This window comes from Neomonachus schauinslandi, chromosome 9 (genome assembly GCF_002201575.2).
Source record: "Neomonachus schauinslandi chromosome 9, ASM220157v2, whole genome shotgun sequence".
Classification (NCBI taxonomy): Eukaryota; Metazoa; Chordata; class Mammalia; order Carnivora; family Phocidae; genus Neomonachus; species Neomonachus schauinslandi.
The window spans coordinates 26,178,321-26,202,386 of NC_058411.1; the positions used below are offsets into that span (position 1 = coordinate 26,178,321).

Sequence of the window (24,066 nt, forward strand, 5' to 3'; positions counted from 1 at the left end):
AATATAAGTAGCTGTTCACTGTTGATTGAGTTTGTTTGGTGTCTGTCTCTCCAGTCCAGAAAGGGAGAAAGCTTGCCTATTTCGCTCATGATGGACTCGCTAGCCCCTAATCTAGTATCTGGCCATGTACTAGCTGTTCAAAAAATTCTTCTTGAATGAATGGAAATAACAATAGCTAAATTTATTGAGTACTTGCTCGGGGATTTTGCTGTTTTACAGATATTGTTATGTTATTTAATATTCACCCAAATTCAATGATGCAGGTATATTATTATGCTGTTTTGACTGGCTAGTTTCAATACATTCTTAAAAATAATGATCTTAAAATTCACTAATCCACAATGGATAATTGGGCTGTTTTCTCCCCAGTATAGTAGGTAGGTAGTGCCCTGGTTACCTGAATAAGTGAATTTATTTTCCTAGGTATCTAGCAGGAGTGACTGATGAGAGAGAAACTCAGTCTCATGGGCCTTAATTATTCTTTAATTGCTTAGAATTAAATTATAGCCTCAACTTCTATTTACATTGGGTTTTGGAGGGAAATATATATATAATACATAATACTATATATATAATGATATAATGCTGGTTGCATTGGGTTTTATACAACCACAAAACAAGGAGAGTGTACAGTGTTTCCAATTCTAACCAACCGAGCTAACCTGCCAAGCAGAGTGTTTCCACTTCTGCCAGAGGAAACAGCAAACGGGAAAAAAGTGTGGGCCAAACCTTGCCCAAGCTGCTGGTGAGACTGGCTCTGCCAGTGTCTCTTGCACCTGCCTGGGACACCAGTTGGAAGGCAGGCTTGTTCCCTCCTCTGGGCACCATGCCAGTCTTCACCATTCAGCCCCATCTCATCTGGCTGAACCAGGCATAGGGCAGTCGACATCCCACCTCCCCAGGTAATCCTGGAAGCGTTTGGGTGGGTGGGGCTCAGTCCAAGCAAGGATCAGACCAACTGGAAACAAACTGACTCACCCCAGAGTGGAAGTAATTCCAAGGGAAGTACCCAAAGTATTATATTCCCACATTGTATTATATTCTTACCCATCCTGGTCAGATTACATTACTCTCCTTTGCCAAAGAAACTGGTGATCCAAAGGTGCACAGTGCAAGAAGGGGTCAGTTTGATTAGGAAAATGAAACAATGCTTGAATTAGATTTTTACTTCATGATTCCTCTGTCTGCTCTTCACCCCTGTCAACACAACCCCCACCCCATGGGGACCGAAGAGGGAATAGAACGGTCAGGAAAAGAAAACACAAAGCAGGGAGTTTTTATAGAGCTATACATATTCTATTTAAAAGGGCTGTCCTTTAGGGGCGCCTGGGTGGCTCAGTCGTTAAGCATCTGCCTTCGGCTCAGGTCATGATCCCAGGATCGAGCCCCGCATCGGGCTCCCTGCTCGGCCAGGAGCCTGCTTCTCCCTCTCCCACTCCCCCTGCTTGTGTTCCCTCTCTAGCTGTCTCTCTCTCTCTCTGTCAAATAAATAAAATAAAATCTTTTAAAAAATAAAAATTAAATTAAAAAAAGGGCTGTCCTTTAGTCTTAGAGTATGTCCCTTTGACTTTTGTACTGTTAAAATGTCCTCTTCTGGGGCTCCTGGGTGGCTCAGTCGGTTAAGCGTCTGCCTTTGGTTCAGGTCATGATCTCAGGGTCCTGGGATCGAGCCCCGCATCGGGCTCTCTGCTCCGCAGGAGTCTGCTTCTCCCTCTCACTCTCCGTCTATGCTCTCTCTCTGAAATAAATAAGCAAAATCTAAATAAATACATAAATAAATAAATAAAATGTCCTCTTCTTTATAAAATGATGGTGATAATAAATGGTCACTGTTTGGTAAAATTCAAAGCTGGCAACCTATGTCCATGTACCAACTCTTTAAACGCTTTGCCGGCCCCTAAAATCCAGCAGCGTGGGGAGCTCTGGATTACTGTACAGTAGTGTCCTAAGAGGTTTTGGGAGAGGATGGGGAGGAGAGTCTCCCCTCTTCATGTATGAGTAGAGCTCCAGGTCTGCTGGGTGGGCTCTGAGGATCCCGGTCACAACTAGCACAACGATGAGGGCGGACTTTGAGTAGAATAAATAATGTTCTCTAGACTCCCCGGATCCTGTTTTTCAGATCTACCAGTGCCTTCCTGTGCTGCTGTCTCCCCTGTCAGGGAGGAACTTGTCTGATTACCCGATTTACGTTCAACTTTAATTTACTACTCATCAGAAAACTTGTCTTTTAAAAGTTAAGACCTGAAGAGAGTGGTAAATGCTTACTCCAAAGGCATATCCCACTGATAATGAAATCTTAGGGACAGCAAGGGAGCATGCCTTGACACGGGACATATCAGATCACACAGGTGGGCATTCATCCAGCCTGCCTATGAACCACACCCAAGTCCACCCTGACACTGCTCCATTTATAGGCCACCTCATCTAGTAAGACAATTTAAAACTTGAATGCCTTCTGCTTTGTGGTTTTCAAAGCCCTTTCATGAACATTCCCTGATGTGACCCTCCTGGCTGAGAGGTAAGCAGGGCAGGTAGCAGTATCTTTGTTTTTACAGCCGAGGAAAGCCAGACTTGAGGAGTGGGAGTTGAAGAGCTGCATTCGGTCATGGCTGGGATGGGCAAGAGGTACAATGTGCACTTTGGTCTGGGAAGGCCAGGTAGGTCGCTCACTGCTCCTCCTGGCCTGAGACGAGGCCTTTCTGCTATGGAAACGTGGTGGGCTGAGGCTTCACTCAGTGCTAAGATGGGGAGGTTTTGGGGGAAATTGTGCCCATTAATAATAATCAAGCTTTTATACACCATTTGGTATTTCCACAGTGCCAACTGGTAATCACTGTATCATTGTAGTCCTCTTAGGTCTAAGCAAACATGTAGGGTCAGTGAGTTCTCCAGATCCCATTTCATAGCTGAGGAAATAAGCTTGGGGAGATTAATCGTCTTGCGGTTTGAGGAAATCAGCAGCAGAGCAGGACAGCACGGGCCTTAGGTTGAATTTAGTCAGCTAAATGGAGTGGCAGCTCCATTTAGGCAGCTAAATGGACAAACCCCAGGGCAGGAAGGGTCTGTGCGCACATGTGTGCATGCGAGCACATAGGAGACAAACTGCTGTTTTCAGTACCATCAAAACTATAATCCATTTGGTATTTCCTGGATTAAAAACTCCCTAGGCCACATACCATGGCCCACAACCATGTTTGGGTTATGGCCAAAAGAACAAAAAGAAAGAACTAAGTCTGGGGGATGGAGAAGGACATGGAAGCTTTGAGGTTACAACTGATGCCCTTGGACAGAATCATAAAATCCAGTTCATGTGCTAGTGTCAAATCTAGGCACTTAGAGACTCTGTTGTCTTCCATTGTACTCCCCTCTTCTTCATCCACACTGAGAAATGCCCTCAGTCACCTCTCCTAGCTTTTCAGGTCATCTTCAATGCAGAGCGTAAATATTGCCTTATTATTACTCTTTCTGTACAACCCAGATAGATTGGCTGTCAGAGACCAAGACATTCTGTATTCCTGGAAATGTAGAGATGATAGAATTCAAAAGGGATGTTTGATGGTCTAAAAATGATCTTATATCAGACTTTCAAGTATCTCCTGGCAGTGTCAGGATGGGAGGGAGACTCACCTGGCAATGTAATGTATTTACTGGGTAAATAGTAAGCACTTGCAGTCTCTGTGACTTAATCAGAATGAAGTTCATTACGATAAAGAGCTGTGCCCTTTGGTCCTATTTGCATTAAGCAGGCTCCCAATTTCATTCACATCTCCGAAGGAAATTGTAGGCTACAAGCTGCCTAAGGAGTGGCTTAGGGAGGACAGTTAGCAAGGGTATTCACCAGAGCAGATAAAGGGGAAAGGAGGTAGTGGGCTAAGATTAAAGCAGAGAGAACAGATGCCCTTCTTATCAATTCCAATCTATGAAGGTAATTTTGCTTTCTTGTTTTTAACCTGAGGTTTGCATTAGTCTCTCTCTCTCTCTCTCTCTGGGTTTTGAAAACATATTATCGGGTCATCTAAACCTTTTATGAAACATTTCAGACTTGTATGTGCATGAGCTGGTGAAGATTTATTATATTTGACACCATAACTAAAGATTTTAAGGCATTCTTTTAAGCACAACTCGACTGAAACCCCTGAGGCTAGATCCCTATCTCTTGCCAGATGTTAACTTGGTTTCACTGGTGGGAGCCCAGGGTAAGGTTAAAACTGTTTCTGGAGACATTATTTGTGCCTCAGAATGTTTAACTCCATCAGTATATATTATTATATATCAAGAAATCTGGGATTCCCAGATCGGAATTCTCCCCACCCAATCCACCCCTGTCCTCAATTTATTTCTATTTCTTTTGAAGAAGTCGTGGCCTCCCTCGTTTTGAATTAAGATAGGCAAAGAGAGGGGCGCCTGGGTGGCTCAGTTGGTTAAGCGACTGCCTTCGGCTCAGGTCATGATCCCGGAGTCCCGGGATCGAGTCCCGCATCAGACTCCCTGCTAAGCAGGGAGTCTGCTTCTCCCTCTGACCCTCCTCCCTCTCATGCTCTCTGTCTCTCATTCTCTCTCTCGCAAATAAATAAAATCTTTAAAAAAAAAAAAAGATAGGCAAAGAGAAAAGCATAAGATTCAACGAATCCATGAACAGAAGTACCAACCCTTGTCCTTTGGGATTCTCTGGTATTTGCTCAAGCAATCTGGGCATCTCTGGGTAGGAATACGGATAAATGATGTCATTCAGCAGAATTAGGACCAGACGGGAAAATGTAGCCAAATCCTGCAGGGGGTAGCACTGAATCCTGGCTTAGGTAGGAAAGGTCCGGACTGCTCTGGAGAGGGCAAACAAGTGTAACTGTGAAGGCAACACAGTCTCTGGGATGAGGCTGAGAGGGTAAGAGCATTTTTGAGATGTGCAGTGGGGTAGGGTCGGGGATGTAACACCAAATACTGGACTGTGACAGCCGCCAGGCCTGAGGGCCGTGACTCCCACAATGGACTTGGGTCACAAAGGACCTTTGTCATCTTGAGGCTGTATAATCGATAGATGCAAGCTGCACGTTGAGCACGTTTTCTCCTGGATCCCATCCTTGGCGACGGATCCAGACCTCAACCTCCAGGATCTTTTTGAGAAATAAACAAATAGGAGACAAACAACCAAAACAGCAACACAGTACAGCGGGCGCGGGCGACGAAGCTCCGCCTTTGCAAGCCTCGGGCCAATCAGAAGCCTGTTGCTGGGGCCTGGTGTTTGGCCGCCTGACGTTCCCATGGAGACGGAGGAACGTTACACACTAAACACGGGCGACGTTGACGTCTATGCATTATATCCATGGAGACGACTGAGTAAACGTCATCCCCCCCTTCCCCCCCCTCCCGCCGCGCCAGGGGCGGAGGGAGCGACGCAGACGCCGCCGTCACGTGCCGCAGGCCCGCCGCGAGGCCGGGTGGGCGGGGCCTGTTGCTATGGCTGCAGCTGCGGCGGCTGTTGTTGTTTGGAGCTGGAATTAGAAAGTGCTGAGACTGCAGTGGAGCCAGAACCGATTCTGGAACAGCGTCTCCCGCCCCCGGGCCAGAAAGGGTTCCCCAGCCACTGGAAAGCCAGGACACCCCCTAGGCTGTCCCAGCACGCCTCAGCCCCAGGTCCTGAGCCAAGATCTGTGAGCTGCCTGGACTCCCCACTGAGGGCCAAACCTAGACCACTCCCTCCACGCTTAGTTGGCGGTTAATTGTCAGGGTGACCTCCCAGACGGCGGTCTCCTCCAGACAGCAGCAGCCCACAGAACAACCACTGACCAAACTGCCTGGCCCGTGGCACAGGAGCAAAACCCAGCGTAGAAAACTTTCCCACTCTTGGAGTAAACTCCAGAATCAAGGGGAATCAGAAGTTTGGATGTCTTTTAGACTTTAAAAGCAGCACGTTAGACATTCATTCCTTTAGAGCTTTGTTGGAGACTTGAGGGAGGGGTGCCTAATAACCCCATTCAAGAGCCGTCCTCCCAAAGGGAGAGAAAATTTAGAAATCCCTGAGGACTGGATACTGAAAAGTGGGAAGACCTGAAGAACCCAGGTCGGTAGGAAGTGAAGCTTTGATTTCTGTATTGCTTCGTTCTTGAGTATACAAACTAGCGGAGTGTGAGAAATCTCAGGGTGCCAGGCTCCTTTTTCCTCACGCAATTCTGGAAACAGTTATAGGAAGGTTGCAGCAACAAATCGCAAACAAAACCAGATCCAGTAAGAGGAGTGAGGAGTTGAGATGACTGCGAAGACAACCGCCCTGAACAGAATGTAACATTTGAATGATAAGGCACAGCTGAAGGGTCTAAGACTTTGAATTTTCTCCAGATATCACAGTTTTCCAGCCTAGCTGAATTTATGTCGTGTCTTATTTTTGAGAGAAAGCAGAACTATTATTTGAATGAATTAAAAATAAGCCATGGGAAGGGTGGCTGGCGGGCTCAGTTGGAAAAGCACACCACTCTTGATCTCGGGGTGGTGAGTTTGAGCCCCACGTTGAGTGTAGAGATTCCTAAAAGATAAAAAATAAAAACAGTACTATACACAGAAAAGTAACAAAAATAAAGTGAAATGCTTTAAAAATAATAATAATAAGCCATTGGGGTGAGCACATGGTGTCTGTTTCCAATGGCAGAAGCATAAAGAAGGATTTCATTAAAATGAATGGCATCTGGGGTTGATCTGGGATCCCTCCATCCCTCCACCACTGCCTACTCAATCCCATTTTCCATTTCTTACAAATCAGCACCTCAGCGTTCCCTTCCTATTACTCCTTGCTAGCCCTCCCTGGGCTCCCATTCAGGTATTTTACCACCTGCCCACAGAGCATATCCGTTCCCTTTCAATATTCCTTTGCTCCATCCTCTGACCTACCTATTACTCACTTCCCTGACACCCTTCTCTAAACAGTTCTCCCTTAATTCCCTTCCCACTCTGTTGCCACTCCCCAGTTGATCAGCACTCCCCAAACCCTTGCCCCATCCACTCATCTCCACCATAATGTTTTTCCTGTCTAGTCCTTTTTAAACAGAGGACAACAGCCTTTTGTAAATATAGGCCAAACACAGGAAGAAGGGTACAGTGAACTGAACAAAGTCATCATCTGCACTTAAAAAAAGAAAAAAAAAATCCCCGGATAGTAGTAGAGATTCTTACTACATATCCAAGCATTATGCAGATTTTGCTTATTACAGGACTATTGGCAAGGCAGCAACCTACTAATTCTGACATTTTCAGGGAAGTATGATAATTTCTACTTTTTTCTGACAACTGATGATCAAGCTAAACCCATCTGGGTGTGTCAGCTGCCCTCTCCCCACCCCCCTGTACTCCACCTAGAGCATAAGGCAGATGGAAGAGAGAGAAACCTCAAGTTCAAGGAAATGGGAAGGCCTGACTTGAGGGTAGATTAGATTCAATCAGTCTGGGCATGGGAATGAAGTGGCTTGTGTTTTGGTTTAGATGGGAAAGGAAAGCATTAATATGATTTACCCCCAGGCATATAAATAACCTATCTTACCATCTAGAAGAAAAGTGGAAGAGCAGTCCTTGTTATCTTCCCTACTTCAAACTCAGGAGTTAAGTTAGAATAAGACAGATTTGTTTACGGTGAGATTCTCTCTCTCTCTGTCTAGGTTTCTCTTGCAATCCTTCTGGCCAACCAGGGTCCCAGCAAGCCACTGACAGAGAGTGGCGGGGGGGGGGGGGGGGGCCGCGGGGAGTGAGGGAAAAACTGAAGGCAAGATTTATCTAGTCCTTCAATGTACCAGGACTGTATAGAGTGTCCTCGTATATGTTATCTCATTTTATCCTCCCTACATCCCTGTGAACTAGGTCTTTTTGTACCCATTTTGACACCTGAAGAAACTGAGGCTCAAGCACTTAAGTAACATGCCCACAGATGTAGTACAGAGCCAGGTTTCCAACCCAGGTGTCGATGTCCAGAGCTTTTGCTCTTCCTACACCCCAGGATGAAGTGGAGTATGCAGCAAACCTCTACTTGGATCCCTTCACAAGTTCACTTTCCACAGGGAGACTCTAGCCCTTTTTTTCCAAATGTATTAAAAAGAAAAGGCACAGGAGGGATTGAAGATCTTTTTGTGAGCTCTGCTAGAACTTCATGAAAAGGTGCTGACACCACAAAGTAAGAACCTGGATCCATCCCTGCCTCCTGGGATTAACCTATATTTCCCCATTGGCCCAGGAGCCAAGAGACAAAGAGAGACATGCTCCAGAGAGCCCCGGCAGCAGAAAAGTTTGGGCGAGTTCTGGGAGACTCTGACTTGCCCCAGGCTAGGGAGGGCACTACCTGGAGAGTTCTGCCAGAACTCTCTGTCTGAAGCTGTCACTTGGGCCCCGGCACCTCCTCCTTCCCCTCGCTCCTCCCCCATGCCTGACCCTGCCAAGGAGCACGTCCAGCATGAATTCCTCCAACCCTCAGATGCCTTTAGGATTTTATGTGTCTAAAGAGTTCCCTCCTTGACAAGCGGCATTAGTCAAGTTGAGTGGGTGGGAAGGGCATTTCTCTGGTGATCCAGGGCTGGAAGGACAGGGAGACCCTCCTCCCTCCCGGCCTTGGCAAGCAGCTCCTGCAGAGACCCATGTGGGTGGCAGTGAATCCGGAGGAGCCAGAGGGTCTCTTGCTGGGCAGGAATGCCCACAGACCCCACCTTCGTCAGCCCTCCTAGCAACTCATCCTGTCTGAGCCTGTGAAGGGGGTGGCAGTGCCAGGGAGTGGGTTCTCCCGTGTCTGACTCCAACAACCAGTTTATTGTGATGATTCTATTTGTGTTCCCTGTGTTCTGTTTGACTTGGCAGCATGGAAGGGAAAGGGCAACAGGTTCACTCCGGTTTGTACTGGGTGGTTCCTGCAGACACACCCAGGCATTAATGCCTGCGGCTTGCACCGGGGATGCCTTTACCTGGGGGCCCTCAATGTGCAAAAGCAAGGTGTGGGAAGTATTTCCTTTTTATGGACCAGCCAGGTGTGGTTGGCATTTCATCTATTCCTGTATTACTAACGTCATTCAGAATCAGGTCAAAGGGCAGGCTGGCCAGACTCCCATCAGCCTGGGATCCAGGACCAGGGGATGGTTGATCATGTCCATTTGGGCTGGATTACCCTGAGTACCAACTACCGACGGGCACCGTACCTCCTGGATCTAAAACAAAAATCCAAAGCCTGACAATTGGGTTCTACTCTGGGGAACTCATGTTCCCAAAGTTGAAATCTGGACTTTCCTAAAGCATCCAAAGTAGGGATTCTTCTCGTACAAGGTGATCCCATTCAAAGAGAACAGACTTCACGGTCAAATAGACTTAGTCTAGAACTCTGGATTTGCCCCCTTATTTACCTGAACCTTTATCTAGAACTAACATCTTTAGCACGTAGGAAATAACAGCTAACACTTCTGCTACCACATGCCTTTCTACCAAGCCTAAAAACTGCCCTCGCTCTGGACTCTGCACTCAAGGAAAGACAGTCATTTCCTGGGTGAAGGTGACAGCCATGGTCATCCAGCGAGCTCGTAAAAGGGCCTTCAGAAGTGCACTAGCTTCAATGGGATCCCCACCCACCCCAGGAGCAAGAAGGAAGCCTTGCACAACCACACTCAGACCTGTCAGGAAAGAGCATTCTGCTAGGCAAGCAGGCGTGGGCCTCTCTGTGCTCCTTCGCACACTGTGGGGGGGACGGGCGGTGGTGATGGCAGAGCCGGGCGAGGGTGCCAGGCGTAACCAAGCATGTCCAGCAGGCAAGGCTACAGAGCCCTTCCCTGAAGAAAGTGGCCCTGACCTAGACAGCCAGGTGATGAAACCATTTCCTCTACTGGAGAAGCCCGAGCACATGGCTTCAGGGCCTGGCAAGGCCACAGGCTTTGTTCATCAAGGCTGCCACTCCCTACCGGATGTGATAATGTACACTGTGGACTTAAGACACTTACAATTATTTCTTAAATGGAAGCAAGGTGTAGACAATTACCACTGCCCACATTTATTGAGCTCTTTAGCGTGCTTTATGGGGCTGATATGGATTCATTTATTCAGTCCTTAAAACAACCCTATGAAGTACGTTCAATCATCTCCATTTGTCAGATGAAAAATGGAGCACGGAGAAGTTAACTTCTCCAAGTCTGCCTAGGCAATAAGTGACTATCAAACCCAGGACTGGCTGACTTCCAAGCCTGTGTGCTCTTAACTATCTAAAGCAAAGTGGACGCCCTTCCTCTGAATCAGTGGAGACATGGGAACAGGGAGAAGTCTTGAGACAGGTCCCATATCGGACTGGAGGGTTCAAGGCCCCAAAGTCCAGTTTACTGGGGATCCTTGGGTCTATGCCTCCAGAAGCGTCATCTGATTTGGGCCCCCAGGTTCTCACTGGCCTCTCTAGAGCAACATGGGCCAGAGACAACTCTAGAAATTCCCTTAGGCTAACTAGATCCCATATACAAGTCTAAAGCTGGGCTGGAACCTTACTGACCCTACAAGAACAGAACAGGATGGAGGCAGAGACTAAGTACAAAACTATGACTCTCTTCTGGGTATCTGTACAGACAGGGCTTGGCTTCTGTGCTATGTCTGAGAGTGAGACTTGTCCATCTGGGTTTGGGTTCTATTCTGTGACTAGGATGGCATCATATAGGGCCAAAGCCAAAGCCCTCAAGGCACCTTTCTATTCCTGGCCCTTTTATGGCATCTCCTTTCCCTCTACCTCCTCCAATAACACACACACACACACACACACACACACAAACACACACACACAGGCATTGGTATTATTAAGTAACACTGGCCCTGGAGCCAGACTCTCTGGGTTCTAATCCTAGCTCTGCCACTTATTTGCAGAGCATTTATCTTTCAAATTACTTAAGCTTTCTGTACCTTAGTTTCCTTATCTGTAAATGGGGATGACAATAGTACCTTCCTTATAATGTTGTTAAGAGGCCAATGAGATAATGTATGTGTACGGCAAATGCTCAATACATGTTAGGTGTTGTTATTGTTGCGGTAGTTTGTTACTTCTTTGCATCCTTTTTTCTCTGGATATGAGATAAATTTGTTGAAAACTGGCTCTAAGCTATCACGTACTGGATTACTATTTATATTCCTCCTCCCATATCCTCTTGCTGTCAATCCTTACGGAGTCCTTTCTGAAGAGATCCAGGAATGGGTGCTTTTAAAATGGGGAAGAAATCCCATTAGATTAGGTCAGGGATCTTTGGGAAATTCCTTAAAGCCAATTTCTTTGAGAATTTTAATGGGTCAACTTGGGAAGGCAGCCAAAGCTATTAATTTGTAACAGCTGCTGAGAAATCATTGTCAACACCTCGGTATAGATCCTCTCTGTTGGGCACAGAGGTTGGGTCGAAAGTCATGAAACCTAAAATAATTAATGAGCAACAGCAATGTAGGGGATTACTAATGGCAAAATAAATAACCCTTTAAAACACACACACACACGCACACACACACAGCTGTGTCCCCCTGGAGACTCACCTCCTTTTCTTAGATTATCATCTCAGTCTGACTATAAACCACATCTTAATAGATTTAACTTCTGTTTGACTTCTACCGTAAGGGCAAATACAAACCCATGTGCCCTACTAAATATAAGCCAATGATGATACGGGCCGAGGATAGAAAGTGAGCAACCCAGTGGGCGAGTAAGTGCCACGAAGCAGAGTCAAGGTGAAGGGGTACCTTATCTCAAATCTGAACAAAGGAGTGTATTTCCTGTGAAGTCTGATGAGAAAATACAAAAAAAAAAAGTGTGGTTTGACTCCATCACACAAAGTTACAGTGGGTCTTGCCCTGGCGTAGAACTTTAAAGACCTGAGCAGCACATTTGTGGTTTGGTTGTGTTATCCAATTCTGGGGCTGATACCTGCTGCTTTTAGTTCATGGCTGTACAGTTTCCAGTCCTCCTCGGGGCTCTTACGTTATGGTTTTGGGTTGGCCACACATCTCTCTCCACTCTTCGGATGGAACAGAAGCAAGGAACCCCCACAAAGAGACCATAAGAGACCAAAGAGATAGGGACTCACCATATGCCAGACACTGCTTTATCTACCTCATTTCACTCATGTTGCCCCCTTCACAGGTTAGGAAACTGGGGCTTAATACAAGTTAAATAATCGATCCAGCATCATACGAGTAGAAAGGTGTCGAGCCTGGATTCACACATGAGACCATACCATGTGATTGCCCAAATTGTGTCCTTACACACCAAATTATGCAGCATCACCATGGTCTTTCCCCCACCCACCTCTCTGCTTATGCTGTGCTTTGGCCTTTTCTCCTGAACAACCACTGAGGATGGCATGTCCAATTTTTCATCCCTCAAAGACCTTCTCCTCTGTTCTGCCATCCCACCCACTGCAGCCCAAAGCTGTCTCTGCGCCCTCTGAACTTTTTATCTGGATCATTTACTTTGGCCCTGAAACATGCATTACCTTGAGTTATTATTCAAGTGTTGTATTACGTAGGCTCCATCTCTCCACCTAAATTACAAGCCTCCAAAAGTCAGGATCACGTCACTCCCCCCAGCTCAGCCTAAGACCTGTGGGCACAGTAGGGGCTAAGTGTCTGAACAAATGAAAGAAAATTCAAGGTAGATATTCCAAATGGAGCCTCTACCCAGAGATCATTTTCAGCAAGTTAGAGTCATTTTGTGCTCAGCCACTTATCTATCCATCTCTTTGTAGTGCCTGGCCCAATAAATAGGTGACCAATAAATATTTGGGAACAAAACAAAAACCTCTGGAGTGACTTGGGCATATTATCTTAACTCCTCCAAGTCTCAGTTTCCTTATCTGTAAAATGGGGCTAATGCTTGGAGTGCTTACATGCGATCGGAGACATGTGAAGCATGTCCCCTCAGAGCCCTTAGCTCCCGCGACTATCATCACCACCATTATAATTTTCTAAACCTTCCACAGGAAATGGTTCCAGCAACTCAAAAATAAAGGACTTTGGTCACTAGTCTACGGGTAAGCGGTGGAAAATTGCCACAGGAGATGATCAAAACAATCCTGAGCAACCCTAAGACCCACAGTCTTCTGCATATTGCTATTTACCAGGTTCCGGGGTTTACGTTTTGTTTTTGATTGTGGCAAGTCGGAACCCCCATGGTGTCTTCCTATGGAACTCAGCGAACAGTGGCTGCAGGGAGGGGCCTGCTTTTCCTTTCTTTATTAAGAAAAGGAAACAGGAAATCGAATGTAAAACCCTCCAACGGTTAGTGTCACACCGAAGTTGTGAATTTAACCACACCCCCGCCCGGAAATGAAAGTACAGTTCTCACTGTGATGTTCCCTCTCCTTCGTGGCCCACACGGTGTTTTTCAGATTTTAGTTAGATAGTGTAGATCAAAGGGCTGAACTTGGGGGTAGGGGGCTGTCACTGGGTATTTGTTGATTTGGGCATACATTAGCACACAGATTTGAAATTGCACAAATGGAGACGGGACTCTCCCTGGCTCTGTGACAACGTGGCTCCTATCAGACATCACAACCTAAGGGGTCCGCAGACTAGATTCTGAGCCCTGGACATGTTTTTCTGTGCCAGCCCACATCATGTATTTTAAAATGCGCTCCGTTGCCAATGCTGAAACATGAAGAGGTTTCATTGCATGCACATCCAATCTGGATTTACAACCTCCCTTGGGGGGAAATAGGGTAATAATGGGGGACAGCTGCCCCATTTAGGTGGGTGCTTGTTTCTGGTTCGGTGCAGCAGTCCACTGCAGTCATCTGCCTTCCCTGCCCTGCCTGCCCTGGGGGCATGTGAAATGCCAGGCTTCTGTCCTGTGTATCAAAGGCCGTCGCGAAGCTGCCACTCCCAAGGAGGCAGGTGTAGGTTTCTCCTCTCCAGTGTATGCAAGACTTCATTCTCACCTTACTCTTCCCTGCACAAGTCTCCTGCTTCCAGGTCACTAGTCCTGGCTACTCCCAAAACAGACGATTGTTCATAATCTGCCTAGCCTGAGCATAAGGAGAGTTTGTCATTTCTTCGCTCTTCTCTAGGGTTAGTCTGGATGGGAGGGATACTTACAAGGAAATTCTGGAGGAGCAAATCAGTTGAGGAGATATGGCCCCATCAGATCTTCCTCTGAACGACACATTTTCCTTTAACTGATGGGGTGGACTTCTTGTTTGGCCACCCAACACTCATTCTTGCTTCTTCTGGCAACCAAACCTCTCCTTCCATAGCTGGGTCCTAGAGCTCCTAGATGAAACCTTGCCTGACACAGACTCGCCCCCAGACTTTCCGGTTTCATGAGCTGCTCCCTAGAAACTAGCCCTAAACTTTTCTACATATTCAGTCTATATATTTAAACCACCCCCGGTTCATGCTACAGATTCTTTTCACAATTGTCTGTCTTAACTACCATCTTTGCCATCACTCCATGTCACTTCCCTGATAAGAACTTCAAGCTCTGGGCGCCTGGGTGGCTCAGTCGGTTAAGCGACTGCCTTCGGCTCAGGTCATGATCCTGGAGTCCCGGGATCGAGTCCCACATCAGGCTCCCTGCTCGGCGGGGAGTCTGCTTCTCCCTCTCCCCCTCCCCCTGCTTGTGTTCCCTCTCTCGCTATGTCTCTCTCTGTCAAATAAATAAATAAAATCTTTAAAAAAAAAAGAACTTCAAGCTCTCAGAACTGCTGGGCAAATACTTCTGGACACGGATGACTTTCAGGTATGGCAGCCCAGTGAGGTGGTGTTGAGTTGGCTCCAAGGTCTCCAGCAAACAGGAATTACCTGCACAGCTGAGGCAGATAACAAGTAAACAACAGGTGATCATTAGCCTTTAGGATACTGTACTTTTAACCTGTCAGCCATTGGCAGAGAGGTGTCCATGTACAATGTGCTCCTTGAGGACGAGGACTAAGCCTTAGTCCCAGTTTAGTTCCAGAGCCTCGGCAGTGTGCCTGGCATGCGTGGTACAGAATAATTTATAATAATTTATATTAGATAATCATATATTGAGTAAATAAAGAGAACACCTGTTGAATGCTTTGGGTCAGGGCATCTAGAAATAAGACTCACTCTGAGTCCTCTGTGGAGTTGCTGCTAAGCCCTGAGTAACATGACTGACCTGGATCCATAAGCTTTGTTAATAATGATGTCATGCTGACATTCATACAGGATTTCCACATAGTTTCTCTCATTCTTATGTGCTGAGGTAAAACACACACTTTGCATGCCATCAACAGATAGTTTGAAGAGGAAACACAGTGGTATAGAATAGTGGTTACCAATCTGGGAGCTAGAGCCAGACTGCTTAGGTCTAAATACTAGCTCTTCCAGGGGCGCCTGGCTGGCTCAGTCGGGGAGCATGCGACTCTTGGTCTCGGGGTCATGAGTTCGAGCCCCACGTTGGGTGTACAGATTACTTAAATAAAAATAAATAAATAAATCTTCACTCTTCCATTTACTAGCAGTGTGGTCTTGGGCACGTTATGTAATCTGTCTGTGGCTTCATTTCTCCATCTGTAAAATGGGGATATTAAGAATACCCATCATGGGAGCACCTGGATGGCTCAGTTGGTTGGGTGTTGGACTCTTGATGTCGGTTCAGTCGTGGTCTCGGGGTCGAGGGATCGAGCCCGCGTCGGGCTCCACACTCGGCGAAATCCGCTTCTCTCCTTCTCCCTCTCCTCTCTCTCTCTCTCTCTCAAATAAATAAATAAATAAATCTAAAAAAAAAAGAATACCCATCATAAAGTTGTAAGGATATAGAACATTTTGAAGAGCAACAAGCATGCAGTTAGCACTCAGTAAACTTAGCTAGTTTCCTCACTCTGGAGAGCCCTATCATGTGACTTTTTTTTTTAAGATTTTATTTTTGGAGCGCCTGGGTGGCCCAGTAAGTTAAGTGTCTGCCTTCGGCTTAGGTCATGATCTAGGGGTCCTGGGATGGAGCCCTGTGTTGGGCTCTCTGCTCAGCAGGGAGTCTGCTTCTCCTTCTCACTCTCCCTTTGTGCTCTCCCTCCCTCCCCCCTCTCCCTTTTTCAAATAAATAAATAAAATCTTTTTAAAAAAAGATTTCATTTTTAAGTAATCTCTACACCCAACATGGGGCTCAAACTTATAAACCTGAGATCGAGAATTGCATCCTCTACTGACTGAGCCAGCCAGGCACCCCCTGGTCAGGTAACTTTTAAAAAAGAAACCAAAACAAATGACAAATACGAGATCCTCTACAATTTCTCCCTCATCGTGCCCCATAAACCTGAATGCACTACTGATTTTGAAATATCTTATATACTGAGCACAGAATATATTGTTTTAACTTGTTCTGCTCCCTGGAAGGTGTTCCAATTCATTATCCATTTCTTGGCAGGGAAAGCACATGCCTTTTGGGCAATGGTAAGAGTGCCTAATACAGATAATCTCTTGACTACGCACCCACGGTGTAAACTGAATCCCCTCTCCTCTTCGTCCTCAGCTGCGGAATCTGCTTCCCCTTTTTTCTCAGTGGCCCAGCGTCACCTCATTCAGAGGGAGCTCCTCTAACCTCTGCAGCTGTTCTAAACTTGTGGGCAGGCCAACAGCCAGCCTTTCTTCTCTGCCCTCCCAGCTCCCATTCACACAGATTCTCTGCTGCCCCGCTCTGCCACGGCAGGGGGAGTGTCTGTCAGGATTCAGGAGCCTAAAAAAGGCACTGTTTGAAATTCCAAAAGTTTTCCCAAAAATGCCATTTATGGTTGCCACCTCCCCCACAGCCAGTTTACGCCTGGGTTAATAGCATTGTTATTCTATCACTGGCCAATTTTGAGAAAGGGACAAAGGACTTAGGACAACCAGTGCACACACACACACACACACACACATCATCTGTCTTCTCGGAAGATCCGTAGGCAGCTTCCAACACAGAGTTAAATGAAAATATTTGGGGCAGTGATGCCTTGAGAGTATAGAAAAGCTAGACTCTACTTTAAGAAAGCCCAATAAATGAAAATGTGAGCGTTAAAACAGATGAATTAAGTGGTAATTAACCATCTTTTAAAACAGTATTTCCTGGGGCGCCTGGGTGGCTCAGTCGTTAAGCGTCTGCCTTCGGCTCAGGTCATGATCCCAGGGTCCTGGGATTGAGCCCTGCTTCGGGCTCCCTGCTTCGCGGGAAGCCTGCTTCTCCCTCTCCCACTCCCCCTGCTTGTGTTCCCTCTCTCGCTGTGTCTCTCTCTGTCAAATAAAAATAAATAAATAAATAAATAAATAAATAAATAAATAAATAAAAACAGTATTTCCTGGGGCACCTGGGTGGCTCAGTCCATTAGGCGTCTGTCTTCGGCTCAGGTCATGATCCCCTGTTCAACGGGGAGCCTGCTTCTCCCTCTCCCTCTACCGCCCCCCCTGCTTGTGCTCTCTCTATTGAATGAATAAATAAAATCTTTAAAGGAAAGAAAAATAATAAAATAAAACAGTATTTCCTCTATGAAATCTCTTTCAGGGATTTCATGAAAGAGCCTCTCTCACTACATTTGAAGTCTGATTTACAGTATGGGGCCTCCTCTACTGCTGCCTCTGTTTCTTCAAAAATACCAAGGGCCAGCTATCACCAGAACTGCCGAGCTCAAGTCCCTGACCGAAGCTGGCTTATCCTCATTCCGCCAGGTACGTGCGAGGCACTCAGCGCACTGCCTTCTCGCCTGTGCCGGAGGCGGGCCTCTCCCGAGGGTGGCCTAACAGAGGAGCAGCCCCCCGCTGGGTGGGAGCTGTGAGATCCTGAGGCTCATGCTAGAATCACAGCTACCTTGGCAGTTCTTGGTGTGACCGTGCGGAGGGTAGGGAGAGGGGCCTGAGGCCCTCCCAGAGGGGCACTCAGGTCCCAAGGCAAGTCCTCCCCCTCTCCCACCATAGGCACCTGGCGGAATGGGGTGCAGAAAAGGCAGCGTGTGCAGACAGCCGGCAGGAAAGGTGCTGAGCACTGAGAGACAGGTGCTACCCTAATCGCTCTAATTGAACGGCAGCCCTACCTGGGTGACAAGGCACTGAGGCAGGACGTGCCCTCTGTCTTCGGCTTTGGAGACAGACGACTGTAGGGCCCACTGTCGATGTTCATGGTCAGCTTTCCCAGGACCCACCCTTTCCTCCTCAACTTCATTGACATTTCCTACCAGCCCTCTCCCTATCTCTCTACCTCATGACATTTGAAGAACTTGTAGCTCTGAAATGCAGCTTCTGCTCAAATTCAGTCATTCCTTCAACAGATTTTTGTTGCAGGCTGAGTAGTGGGCCAGATCAGGAGCTGTACAGTCCTGGTCTTCTAGAAGCCCATGGTCTGGGCAGAACAGACAGCAGAGCATTTCAACACCACGGTGGAGGAGAGCCTGATGCCTGATCCAGGCATGGAGGGGTTAACACAACTTCCTGGAGAAGGTGATGCTTGAGATGAGGCCTGAAGGGGGGGGGGGGGGGGGGGGGGGGGCGGGTGTGGATATGACTGGAAGAGCATCCCGGGTAGATGGAACAGTCCATGCTAACATACAGAAGACAAGAGAGTTTCACACATTTAGGGGATTACAAGCTGTTCAATAAGGTTTAAGGCGTCGGGGGTGGAATGAAGGAGGTGAGAGGAGACCCACTTCCAGGGAGGGTTGAGAGGGTTGCTATGTGACCCAAGCCAGAGAGATAAGCAGGCCCCAGATCACGGAGAGCCTTGTCCGCCTGTGAAAGCATATGTGTTTTCTCTGGAGAGAGAAATGAAGAGGATTCAAAGAGGTTTGTGCAGTGGGGTGACCATATACAGGTTTTAGAAAGGTCACTTTGACAGTAGGGGGTTGGGGGACAGGTAGGGGAGGTTGGGGAGCAGTGAGGTGACCACCAAGGAGCTGGAGCAGTGAGCTCCTGCCTTCAGCCAGGGGTGGGGGTGGGGGGACAAGAGTGGTGAGATTCTGCTTAAGTCAATCATTAACAAACAAGACACCCAGTGATTCATTTACACCTTCCCCATTCCTAGCTTCGTTTCCCCATCAGGCCCCTACCAGCCTCATCTCTGATTCTGGTCCGGTTCCCTTTCCTGCTTCCTTAGCCACTCCCTTCACTGGCAAGCTCGAAGGTGCAGGTCCCATGCAGCAGGCTTCCCAGATCCTTCTGGTTTTCTACATGGAAAGCTCCTGAGCTGTTTCTCTCTAAAGTCCCTTAGAAGTGCTTTGGCCAGTGGGAGAGAAGGGTCTTCAACACCTTTCAAAGAGCAGTGCAGAAACAGTGCCACGGTCAAGTTACTAGTAACGGGAGCCCCACCTGCTATGGTAGCTGCTGGTGACGGGAAAACTCGAATGAGAAACATCAGGGCCAGCCTGAGGTCTCACATTTTGTCGGAATCCAAGAGCCGAGCTGCATGCATGCCAAATCTTCACTCCCCTGGGTTATGCCTGATGAGCTCCATCATGTCAGCCAGAATACACCCTGGAGATTATATATGGGAAACACGTCGCTCCCCAAGTACAGAACATCTCCTTTCCCTGGCTTGTGTTGGGGAACAGGACAAACACCTGTGTGATAAGGTCATTGAGCTCTGTTAGGCTTGTTCTGTGTAAATAATTCATATTTTGGGAAACCTGGCTCTTTCAAATTCATAGACTAATAAGCTACATTATATTAGGATTTTGTCGTATGTTCCTTATTCAAAATTGAAATATCTAAAAATATTCATTAAGGTTCAATACTGGGAGATACAAAGATAAATTAGATACCATACATGGCTAACTTTTGCAAGCACCTGTCTTTATACAATGACCACAATACTAGCACCAGAAGGGTTTTGGGATCTATAAGGAAATTTTTTTCCAGGTAAAATTTGTCCCCAACGATGTGGGAAATAACCACCTTCTGTCATCAACCCATCCCTAAATTCATGCTTTCACATTTGTGCATCTAGCTGCTGCTCCTGATTCCAGACAAAAAATCCCTGCCATTCAGAGGCCGAGCTGTTTGTGCATAATTTATGAAACTCTTGGGTTCCTTCAAAATGAAAAGAGTTACTGAAATAGAAGTTATCTTATCACCGCGCCAGCAGCAGACCCATAACATCATCTCACAAACGCGCTCTGTCCTAAAGCCCAGAGCACACACGGTCTTGTTCCTCCATCAGAAAGATCTTTCCATTTCCTTCCAAAACAATCCATCTTCGAGCGCAATCCTCCCCTCCCAGTTATATGCAGGCCTCCCCCCCCCCAGTGAGTTGGCAGGAGCGCGCGTGCACAAACACACACACACACACACACAGGGCGCGCGCGCCCTGCCAGCACACACCTCCCTCCTCATTCCCCAAGAGCCCCGGGGGTGTGTGTGTGAATGTCTGAGCTGATGACATATTGTGACAGAAGGAGCGAGAGGGAGGCACAACCACAAAGCGATGCAGGTCACAGCAATAGGCTTTATATAACCCAGAGCCATGGAGAGACCCGAAATAGCAGCCTCCCTGCTGCTCGGTTAGTCTCCTCCATCAACCAGGGATAAAATTAGAGCAGGCACTGACGTGCACCTGCGTCTGCACTGGGACTCCAGGGAGACGGGGAGAACAGGCTCGACTCCCTGCCATCGGCCACGCAGACTGCCAGATCCTTCAGGCCCCATCTGTCACCATCCAGAGAGGGGCGTGTGTGTGTGTGTGTGTGTGTGTGTGTACCCAGGCTGTACGTGCACACCATGTGGAGCCCTACTCTGAGAACATTTCAAGGGAATGGCAAGGAGCTGGTGCAAGGAGCTTGGTTCGATGGGGCTTTGAGAAGGATGTTCCAGGCCTTTTGCAAGGAAGTCAGTGTCCACACCCTCTTTTACTTCACAGTTCCTCTTCACTTCCTTCCACACCACCGCTGTCTGGCCTGTATGGGGTCAAGGTCGGCTGAGGTCAAGGATATTCCCCCCCGCCCCGCTTTTGAACCCCATTCTGCAAAACAAACAACAAAACCAAAATCTTACCGTGTTTATTTCAGTTCCACCAAACACACACAATCTGGAGGTAAAAAGGTGGTGCCAAGAAGTCAAGAGAAGGGACAAGGCTGGGTGATTTAGCTGATTGTTCTGTAGGCCGCCTCAGGGCCTTGACCTTATGTGGAAGCCACGATCACTGCTCACAGGTGTGATGGGCAGAACTGCTGTCCAGCCGAGGCAGCTGGGTGATTTGTTTTCTTTTTCTGCTTGAGGGAGGGCAGGGAGGTTGATTCCCCTTGCCTCCCCCCACCAAAATATATGTATATATAGTTACAGGTTTGTTATCTTGATCCCTGGGGACCATATATAAATTCCAAGGGAGAAAATGCAGCTGTCCCCAGGAACCAGAGACCAGAAAAATGACATGAATAGTACAGAAGAATAAGACAGAATGAAACTGGGTTGCCATTTTTTGAAGGAAGTCATCATCCTGTACTAGTACCTCTGAAATTCTGCTAGTACACGTTCACTTCTGGGGGGTGAGGGTGTTTCTGACCTTTGATCTCTCTTTTAAGTAAATACTTCAGAGAGAGGTAACATGTTCAACTATTTCACACTGAGGTATCAGTGATTTGTCAGATTCTTTTCCTCTCAAGGTAAACTGAATATATCCTGGAGCTCCCATGTGGCCCAGGATCTGCGCCGTATCATCTCCCAAAACAAAACCACACATACACAGGAGAAATAATCTAAACTAATTAAAAACGAGTTTAAAAATTCATTCCCATTTTTATTTAAATATCGAGAAGAGAAAAAAGGGATCTGTTCGGTAAACATAGCCACACTTTTGAACCTCCCCTTTCTTCTCCTCTCTAAACTTTATAGCTGCTCTGAACCCCCTAAAACTTCCAGACACCCAGCCCTCATGGATGTTTCTCTCCCCCTCCCAACTTCTTCTCACTTAGCTCTTCATTTTTGTGTGGATTGCCTAGCATCTCGGGCTTCCTCTAGTCTTTCCAATATGTCCACTGTTTGGCTTCTCCACACACACACAAAGGAACATCCAGAAGCTGACTCAGTAAGCAAGAATCCGGTCCCCCTTAGAAGCCTGGGCACAAGGGTTCAGTGTGGATATTCATCCTGTTAGACCAACATGACTTTGAGGCACAGATGGGTAAGGTCAGGGATTCCTGGGGAGAGACCTTCAGGGAAAGGACTTATTTTTTGACAGTTTTTGTCTCTAGCCTACCTTGTCAGGTTTCAGGAATTGAGGCCCAGAACTCGTTGAAAGAACAAGGTGTTCATGACTTAGTATTATATCTACTTTTTCTCCACCCCCCCACCCCACCCCACTGTGTATGGCCCCACTAGACAATTCCTTTGCCACTGAACAGACTTCTTCATACCCTTGTACCTTTATTTATAGTCTTCTGTCCCCATAATGTTCTTCCCACCCTTCTCTCTTCCCTCCCCAACAGCCTCCCTTCCTTGGAACACTGAAATGCTAGAGCCTGTAGCCCTTAAATCCATTCTTCGGTACTTGACATAAAGGTTGCCCACCCTGGCACTTTCCTCTCCCTGCTCCCTCCCCTACTGTTGGTAGGCAGAATTCTAAGGTAGCCGCCAAGATTCCTGCCCTCTCGCATACATGCCTTGTATACCCCTGAGTGTGGGGTAGGGAGGACCTGTGGATAAGATGTGATATTACCCCCTTGATTTTGGCAAAAGGGATTTTGCCGATGTAATTAATGGCCCTAATCAGTTGACGTTGAGTTAATCAAAAGGGAGATTATCCTCAGTGGGTCTGGCCGAATCAGGCGAGCCCTTCAAAAGAGGGGTTGGGACCCTCCCTGAAATCAGAGAATCTCCAACTGGCCTTGAAGAAGTAAGCTGCCATGTTGTGAGAGGGCCAATGGAAGGGGCCATGTGACAAGGACTTGAGGGTGGCCTCTGGTTGCTGAGGATGATCCCCACTGACAGCTAGAAGGAAAAGAGGGACTTTTTTTTTTTTAAAGATTTTATTTATTTATTTGACAGAGAGAGAGACAGTGAGAGAGGGAACACAGCAAGGGGAGTAGGAGAGGGAGAAGCAGGCTTCCCGCCGAGCAGGGGGAGCCCGATGTGGGACTCGATCCCAGGACCCTGGGATCATGACCTGAGCCAAAGGCAGATGCTTAACAACCGAGCCACCCAGGCACCCAAGAGGGACTTTAATCGCCTTTCCAACCAGGGCCCAGCAGAATGGCTCCCGAGAAGAAGGGTGGCGAGAAGAAGAAGGGCCGTTCTGCCATCAACGAGGTAGTGACCAGAGAATACACCATCAACATTCACAAGCGCATCCATGGAGTAGGTTTCAAGAAGCGTGCCCCTCGGGCACTCAGAGAGATCTGGAAATTTGCCATGAAGGAGATGGGAATTCCAGATGTGCACATTGACACCAGGCTCGACAAAGCTGTCTGGGCCAAAGGAATAGGGAATGTTCCATACCATATCCGTGTGCAGTTGTCCAGAAAACGTAACGAGGATGAAGATTCATCAAACAAGCTCTACACACCGGTTACCTATGTACCTGTCACCACTTTCAAAAATCTACAGACAGTTAATGTGGATGAGAACTAATCGCTGATTGTCAAATAAAGGTATAAAACTGCAAAAAAAAAAAAAAAAAGAGGGACTTCAATCATACAGGCACAAGGAACTAAATTCTGCCAATAACCACATGAACTTGGAAGAGTACCCAAGCTCCAGAAAGGCATGCAGTCCAAAAGACACCTTGATTACAGCCTGATGAGACCTCGAGCAGAGGATCTAGCTAAGCAGTGCCTGGACTCCTGACACACAGAAACTATGAGGTAATAAATGTTTGTTGTTTAAGCCACTAAGTTTGCGGGAATTTGCTAGGTGACAAATTAGGAGAAAACGAGTACCAGTCCCCTCCTGAGAATGAATGAATCATCCTCTGGACTCCACTCTCGCCACTGTTATAACCCTAGCTCCTACCGTGCCTGGGTGGCTCAGTTGGTTAAGCGGCTGCCTTCGGCTCAGGTCATGATCCCGGGGTCCTGGCATCGAGTCCTGCATCGGGCTCCCTGCTCTGTGGGGATCCTGCTTCTCCCTCTCCCTCTGCTGCTCCCCCTGCTTATGCTCTTGCTCTCTCTATCAAATAAATAAATAAAATCTTTAAAA

The 24,066-nt window shown here is 47.3% G+C and overlaps 1 protein-coding gene across 1 annotated transcript; it reads left to right on the forward strand.

Moving 5' to 3' along the window:
* Positions 1-23,121: 23,121 nt before the first annotated feature.
* Positions 23,122-23,499, forward strand: LOC110571455 (60S ribosomal protein L31-like). Its single transcript, XM_044918155.1, has one exon. It carries the CDS (start codon positions 23,122-23,124, stop codon positions 23,497-23,499), a length of 378 nt encoding a protein of 125 aa, XP_044774090.1.
* The last annotated feature ends 567 nt before the right edge of the window (positions 23,500-24,066 follow it).